This window comes from Coenobita brevimanus, chromosome 11 (assembly GCF_032717465.1).
Source record: "Coenobita brevimanus isolate Jiangsu-jjx chromosome 11, ASM3271746v2, whole genome shotgun sequence".
In the NCBI taxonomy this organism is placed as follows: domain Eukaryota; kingdom Metazoa; phylum Arthropoda; class Malacostraca; order Decapoda; family Coenobitidae; genus Coenobita; species Coenobita brevimanus.
This window is the reverse complement of record NC_136964.1, coordinates 11669638-11678503: the sequence shown is the minus strand read 5'-3', so window position 1 is coordinate 11678503 and position 8866 is coordinate 11669638. Positions and strand designations below refer to the sequence as shown.

The 8866-nt window shown below is 39.6% G+C and overlaps 1 protein-coding gene across 1 annotated transcript; it reads right to left on the bottom strand.

Moving 5' to 3' along the window:
- Window positions 1-1379: 1379 nt before the first annotated feature.
- LOC145412151 (uncharacterized) lies at window positions 1380-8164 on the bottom strand. Its single transcript, XM_080282089.1, has 4 exons — window positions 8069-8164; window positions 7362-7446; window positions 6358-6566; window positions 1380-2418 (listed from the first exon to the last, which is right to left on the bottom strand). The coding sequence occupies exons 1-4, from the start codon at window positions 8069-8071 to the stop codon at window positions 1447-1449; spliced, it is 1269 nt and encodes a 422-aa protein (XP_080138215.1). The 5' UTR covers window positions 8072-8164; the 3' UTR covers window positions 1380-1446.
- Between the last annotated feature and the right edge of the window lie 702 nt (window positions 8165-8866).

Sequence of the window (8866 nt, the reverse complement as noted above, 5' to 3'; positions counted from 1 at the left end):
TTATTTCACTCTTGCACATCATCATCATCATGCAGTTCTGTTATATAATCGGTGCCAAGTTCAGACCTCGTGTTTCACATCAAGACCTTCAACCACTTTCCTTCTCTGTGCTCCTCTACTTTCCATATTACAACATCTGTACATTTACCTCTCTTTTCTATCATTACACCCAGGTACTTAAACTCTCTCATCTACTTCAGTCTCTCTCCACACACCAGAACATCACACCGGGAGTCACATTTTCTCTCAACAACCATCACTGTACTCTTTCATACATTTGCTTTCAATGCAGGCACTGACAAGGGCATACACACAAAGGCTCTGTGCAACTTGGGTGAAGTAGATGCAAAATTCATCCAGGAGCCAAACCTCATATTTCCCTGCACCTTGTCATGGGAAGGACTTTGATCCAACCCTGGTGACGTGCTGTCTACCGTAAGGGAGTGCTGGATCCCTGCGAGGTGTATGCACTGTACTGTATCTGTAGGATGGCCTCACAGAAGCAGTTTCTTACCTATGGTAAACGTGACTGCCTGACCAAACAGACCAACGTTACGCAAAAACAGTACTTGCAGGGCACAGTGCTCACAGACATCAAAATTATACACCAGACTGGATGTGGTGCCAAGATTTTAAAGCTTAAGTAATAATAATAACTGTGAAGGCCAATTCAATGGGTATACTGTTGATAGTTGTTACTTTTGTGCTTCCACTATTGTTTCTGGATCCTACCATAACCCTGTCTTACAAGGGGATTAGGGTGGGCTTGGCAATGATGGTGATAGTAACGATGACTAGATTATATATTTCTTTATGCCGTTACAGCAGATTAGCAAATAGTGATGATGATGACTGATAATGAACGATGACAAAGACAATTACGACAATAATGATGATAATGGTGATGATGATAATTTGCCGTCATATTAAAACTGATGATGACATTGATTCTGAGGTTCTGATAATTACAAGAATGATAACAGAAGAAAATTCAACAGTCTTTATTGCTAAGCATGGAAGTCTTACTTTATTAATAATGCATAATTTTTACACTACACAAAAAATATATATTACCATGATTATGTACGTTATACATATTCCAAGCACGCTACATAGTCTATTATGTACACCACTAATGAATAATCAGAATCTGTATAAATTCACAAACTGGTACAGCATATACAGGGGGATCCATATATAACAATTCTCTTGCATTCTGCCAAGCAATTTCTCATGTGTTGTGAGGATGACTCTCAGTGTTTTCGAAGTCTACCCTGCATCATTTACTCATTTCCTACTCCCACTGCCACTCTCACATCCACATCAGCAGACTGAGCCATCCCCAACACATACAAAATACCACAAGGTATCGCCAGGGATGATACCTTACAATTTGTAGTATGACTCAGTGTTTATGCAGTAGTTTAACTTCTAGTGTACCCCTGTTTACTTTACAAGCTGTGGCAGATGTTTCAATTTGTGCTTATACTGTGTAGGAAGGAGTGACATAAGTGCCATGTGCAGTATAATAGCAGTCAGACCCCACACCCGAGGCTCGGTACCTATGAAAACTGGAAGTGTGTATCCGTTCGGGAGCTTAACAGAACGAAACTGTGTCTGTCTTGTGTTTTGCGGATCACACAAAGTCTTAAGTGACACTGCTATGACAGACTCCACCTCATCATCACACAAATTAAAGCTGGTTTCATCTACGTGGCCAATATAAGCCAACACTCCGTGGACAGATGTCCCTCCAAGTCTGTCTGGGACAGGCGGCATGATCCCCAGTATTTCAACCATTGAACGTGGTATCCCCATCTCCTCCTCTGTCTCCCTCAGTGCCGTGTCTATGTGGTCTTGGTCTGTTGGTTCGACCATGCCTCCCGGGAAGCTAACCTCGCCTGCGTGTGACTTTAAGTGTTTGGCTCGTACAGTTGCCAGGACTGAAAGCTGCCCATCAACATGACACAGTGGCACCAACACAGCAGCAAATCTCTTGGGTTTATCAGTATAGAACTTTCTAGATGGTTGCATCTGCTCCATGCGAGCCTTCAACTGTTTACGATTCTCCTCTGATATTATGCTATCAAAGTTAAATGCTTCTGTGGTCAAGTATCTAACAGGAGGTGATGAGTTATGGATACAGGACACTGAAAGACCACTGAATCTCTTAGGCTTACTGTCAAAGAACTTCCTAGATGCCTTTGTCTGCTCTAAACAAGTCCTTAACTGTTTATGATTCTCTTTGGACATTATGCTATTAGGGTTAAATGCTTCTGTGGTGAAGGTGTATCTAACATGAGGCGATGTGACATGGACTGTGGTCGCTGGTGCTACAAATGGGACTGAAAACCAAGAGCGGAATTTTGGTGCAGCGCTCCACACGGCAAATGCCCTCGCCTCTCCCTCCACCCGCATCTACGAGAGAAAGTATGTATAAGCTCTTTTTTTTTTCTTTTTTTTTTTCTTTTTTTTTAAGCTAATTTTAACCCACCCAGTATTAAAATTTGCCCAAGTAGTGGTAAAAATCTCTCCATCTACAATTCTCATTTATACACCAATTCAAGCAATGCGTTGTCACTGTCTCGTGCTCTTTTTATTGCAGCCTGGCCTAGAATTACCATCTCCTCATCTTGAATGCAGTGTTTCAATAACAGATTTCCACAAGAATATGATGCTAGTCACCAAGAGGTTCTACTGTATGGAAATGATGTAAAGCCATAACAATGTCTCTGCTTACACTCCTGACTGGTCAATAAAAGAATGAATGATGAAACAGACTAACAAATTTAACATTATATATCAGTGACAAGAGAGGGGCTAAGGAGTCACAAATTATATACCAATGTGTGTGTGACTTCAGGGATAAGAGACTGAATAGGGAGGCTGCCAGAGATCGAGCACCATGGACAGCCCAACAAAACTGACTGATAGATTTAACACTCATTACCAGTGATAAGATGGGTAAGGATGGAAGTTTGGAGGGTGAAGTGCTTGAAAGGGTACAACAAGGAAGAAAGGTTGCTGGTTCCTTGAAAGCAGTGATAAGAAACAGGGAAGTGAGCATGGAAGTGAAAAAGTTACTACATGACAGTATTGTGATACCAACTCTAACGTATGGAAGTGAAGCTTGGACGTTGTTGGAGGGACACAAGTCAAGAGTGAAAGCAGTGGAAATGAGTTAATTAAGAGGAGCCTGTGGAGTCAAGTGGAGAGACAGGCTGACAAATGAGGATATAAAGGTGCATTGTAGTGTGGATGTGATAGGAAGCATTAGGAGGAACACACTGAGGTGGTTTGGCCATGTGGAGAGGATGGAGGGTGAGAGACTGACGAGGAGAGTGTATGTGAGTGAGGTGGAGGGGGAGAGAGGGAGGGGGAGGCCGAGGATGAGATGGAGGGATGGGGTGGAGAGGTATATGAGAGAGAGAGGTGTGAGTTGGGAGCAGGGCAGTGAAATGGCAGAGGACAGGGCGACGTGGAGGCGATTTGTTCGTGGCCATCCTGTACGAGATTGAGGCATCTGGCAATAGATAGACAGAAGATGGGGTCAAAGGAGTCACAAATTTTATATCAATGTGTGTGTGACCTCAGGGATAAGGAACTGAATAGAGAGATCGAGCAGCATGGATAGCCGTCATTAAGTGACCAAGGCCAATGCATGCAAGAACGTTGGAGCCTTTATAAACAATATGAACACTATAAACGATACGAATACAGCTGGTAATGTGTTCAGATCGGGTTTAGTCCTAGATGTGGCCAGAGGTTTTAATATCATGTAGAGTTTCTGACCCCACCAGGGGCATAGGTTAGCCTCTTACCTTTAATTAATCTGGATTAAACGATACCCTAACCTTGGATCCTTAGGCTTCTAAACGGTGGCAAAGTGGGAATGGGTAGTTACCATTTCTTTATTGTCTAATTTTTGGACATACTGGCATAACAGTCTTTCATTTTATTTGTATCATCATCACCATCATTATCATCATCATCACCATCATCATCATCATCATCATCATCATCATCACAATCATCATCATCACTGGGTTGCAGCAAAAATAAACAAATATATAAATAAATAAATGAATAAATGCAAGAATAAAACAGAGAAATCATTGTTAGTAGTCAGAATGAAGTAAAAAAAATAAAATAAATTAATAACAATAATAATAATAACAATAATCATTATCATCATCATCATCATCATCATCCAGACCTCCTTTCCCACCCTAGGGAAGGGTGAGGAGTAGGAATGTCCAGACAGCCCAAATTTGCCCAATCCAATGGGCCACGCTTCCATTCACTCATCATTCAAGCCCTCAGAATCCTGGCTCTATCGGATACTATACGCCAAAAACATTCACTACGTTCTGTAGCTTCACATTAACGCATCCGAGTCAATAATAATAATAATAATAATAATAATAAATAATAATAATTCGGTGGTAACACACAAAAAAGCATAAGAATCAAAGTCAAAATAACCACAGAAAAATCAACAGGTGGTAACAAAAATATACAGGCATACCGGTTTAACGATGTAAATGGTTAGGTAAAACCCCATCGTTAGGCAGGGTATCATATATTGGGGTACCTTTAACATATATTTCAATGTGGACCGTTTACCAGCCTTGGGTCCCCCCAAACCAAGTCCAAAACCCACCCAGATGAGCCAAAAAAAAATTTTTAAAGGCAATCTAAATGGCCTAACAGCTGTCAAGGAAGCTAACCAAAGCCTGACACCAGTAAATACCTCACTAAAACCAACAAATATAATCTGAAAATTGTCAAATATAAGTCTGGAAAAAATCAAGCTTAGTAAACTGTACCCCAAAATGACAATGTCCACCCCACCCATGGCTAAAACACATTAATCAAGGTCTAAAAAGTTTACAAATCAACCTAAACACACACTTTTAGTCTAAAATATCATCAAAATCAGTAAGAAAAATCAAAACTCATTGTTAAACTGGGGTTTGGCCATCACTGGGTGGGGTATGGTGCAATTTCTACCTCCATCGTTAATCCGGGGTATCACATCTAGGGGTACCATATACTGAGGTATTACTGTATTAGAAAACTGAAAGGAAGAATAAAACTGAATCATCTGGTTGAAAAAAGATTATCGAAAAAAAAAGGGGGGGGGGGAAATGGTGGTAGCAATAACAGAAATATCACAGCAGAAGGGGGGGGAGAGGGGGGGGAGAGGGGGGGGGGCAGTGGCAGTAACAAGAACATTCATCTAAATCAAACTAAGAAAATTTCAGAGCAAAACCTAGATAATTTGGCAGTAATACATATACAGTACAGTAAACCTTCAATATAACGAACCCCGGTATTGTGAATTTCGGATATAATGAACAGCCAATTTGCAACCATACTTCCCACAGATTTTGTGAACAAAGGTCGCTAAATGAGGGGGAAGTTCAGGAATCAGCCCATGGTGACAACAGCATCTCTTCCTGGCATAGTAAAGAGTACTGTAACAGTCCAGTACTACATTATACAGTAATCTTATTATAGGTATTGTATTTATAGTACAACTTCACAGAGTATTGTATTTAAATGTACAACTTCATAAACCATTGAATTCTCCATGTAAAACTTCATAGAGTTACTTTAGGTTATGTTTGAGCACGCAGGACTGAACGACTTATATATATAGCGAACTGAGTTCAGTAAAACCTCGGAAATACCGAACCCATCATATATAGCAACCTTTCGGATATAGCAACCCACCCCTCCCCCCAATTAGTTCATAATATCGAGGGTTTACTGCACTGTAAAGTAAAACTAACACAAAAATCAAAGCAGAAATTAAAAATAAAATTGGCAGCAGCAAGAATAAACTAAAATAATATCCGAGCCTTAATGAGAGAGATAATTTGGCGGTAATACAAATAATCACCTTCATCAGACGGAAGCAGTTAATTTCTGCAATATGGCAATTTCTACTGGTCCATCATTATTTCCAAACAATTTAATTACAGATACCAAAGACATTTTCTATGGAGATACTTTTCCCCACTCAAATGTCGGGTGACACTTGATCTAGAAAGAACAGAAAAGGAAATAATTGGATTCTGAGATAGCTAGAGCAATCAACAGTATGTCCGATGATATGGGTCACAACTCTCATTCAAGACACCAAAATCCTGGCTTCACTTCACAGGCACACTTAAAAGTTTTTTGTAATTACCTAACATACAAAAACAATATAAAAACTGTCAATTTTTGAATCAATAATAGTAACACAATAATAATAATAATAATAATAATAATAATACAGGTAATAATAATAACAATAACACTGCTACAACTACCACTAAGATTAACAATAACAAGAGTCACACTAACCTTGCTTTGAATATAAAACGATCCTCCTTTACTTTTGTCGTTAATGTCAAAAAGATACTCATAATTTTTACGTATCCTCTCCACGTCCAATTCTTCGACATTCAGTATTTGTTTAGCCTCCTCTAGACTCATCCCCAACTTCTGATTGGTTGCCGAATGTTTGGCACCCGCTGCTCCACCACCGGCTCTCTGTGCAGCTGCTTGGCTTGCTGGAAAATGCACACCATCATCATCATCATCTCCATAAACCTAACCCTAATGTGAGCTGCTAACACCATCATCATAATCCTAACCTGCCTGTGAGCTGCTATAAACTAACATCATCATAATCCAAATCTGCCTATGAGCTGCTATAAACTAACATCATCATAATCCTAACCTAATTAATGACTACAGCACATTTAAATGGTCTTATTATTATCACCATTAATATAACCTAACTAGCTTATACAATCAACCACTGCATAATAACCGGCCTAACTTACAGTAAAATTAAACATGACTTAGAAACTACAAATAATTACACTGCTAATCCACCACCTGCTCTGTGTGCAACAGGGGGATGGGGACACTGAGGATGAAATGGAATGATCGGGTCGTGAGGTATATGAGGGAAGGTGCAGTAAGGCAGCCTGATGGTGGATGACAGGGTGAAATGGAGGCAATTAGTAGGTGGCTATAGACAGATACAGATAGACAGACAGACAGACAGATAAAAAGATACAGTAGACAGACAGACAGACCATCATCAATTTAATTTAACTTACAAGCAATTACAGATTCCTTAATATGGATTGTAAAAAAAAAACATCATTACCATCATCAACCTAATTTGCCTTAAAGTGTAATGCACCAGTAAAATTATTCTGTGAAAATCAGTATTCATTATTATCATTTTACCCTGCCCTAAGAAGCTACATACCAGTACGATTATAGCCAATGCAACTTATCCTTATCAAAACCTGCTAAATATGATGTTATATCTCACAACAAATCACCGTTACCTGCAATTTCCTGCCGCAAAGCCTTGGCAAACGCTCTCCCCACCACCTGTACCCCCGCCACCACCAACTGGACCAGATGCTTTGCCTAGAACAGATAAGGGATTAAGAATATGTGGCAATAAGAGGAGGAGGGAAAAGGAAGAAGGAAAGGGATGTGGAGGAGGCTGAAAGGAAGAGGAGCAGAAAAGATGGAAAGGAAGAGGTGGGAAGATGGGGAGGGAGAACAGAAAAGGAAGGGGAACGGAGCTGGAGTGGAAAAGACTGCATTTCACAGCTACGTTAAAGCAATAATGAAACATCCTTGACAAAATTCCATCTTTCCATGCTGAACCAGACAACAATATTATTTGCAGTTTCACCTTATATTCTCTCAACAAGGTAGCTAATGGAGACAGTGTAGGGTAATCTAAATAATAATACAAAATAATGATATCTTCCACTTCACAAACATTACATGATTACCTTCAAAATAACTGTTCTTTCAGCTATCTAACAATCTATCCTGATCAGTTTACATAAGAAGACTATTAGCTCTTCGTCAATTATTTCAACAAGAAGTTACACGATTACGTATTAAATAAATTTCGTAATACGGTATTAATTATATGCACTTGGTAATACTATGAACTAATACTCATCTCCCATTACACTTAACATGTACTGAGTTAATTTTGGTTACCACTTAACCCACAGTCAATAAAACTTACCATGATTTCAAGTGTGGGTCAAGGAAGACACTCAAACATCAAAAAAAACTACGACACACACCACCACTATCAAATGTGTGAAGGCCGACCGACATGACACTCCAGCTGACCCATCTGACACATTTTAAATATTTTTTGTTACTTAGACTTAATTAGGAGTCACGAATAGGTCCGCGATATATATTTTACCTGTGATAATCTACTGACTCTGTTATTCACCATTCATGTGGAATATTCAGGACCGAGGTATTTACAAACTGCGGCAAAGTGTACGAACAGTATCCAGCAGACGAGGATTTTCATAACGAATGACTGACGGGATGCGCTACCAATGTTGTTGTTATTTCATTCTGTACTCCCTTCAATTATCTACTGTATACTCACAGCTTCACAAAACTAAATGTGAAAAAGAATGTCTCTGAATAATGTCAGAAATCAAGTGCCTTCTATAAATGAGGTCTCTCTCTCTCTCTCCACACACACACACACAAAACCTCCCCAAGGTGTTTTACCCTAACTATATAGGTAGATTATCTCCTTTCGCAGATTACTTCACACAGCCCAGAAGAAGAATAAGACATACTGTACTACTACTACTACTACTACTTTATTATTGCTACCTGGAGGGGTTAATGAAGGCTATATCTAATCTTTAGTCTGAAATTCGAAAGTTGAATAAAATAATCAGGAAATGGCAAGAATTCTGTACTGAAAGCCAAAGGGGTGAGGAGGATGCGGGATGAGAGAGAGAGAGAGAGAGAGAGAGAGATGGCAGGGAGGGATTGGTAAGGGACAGAC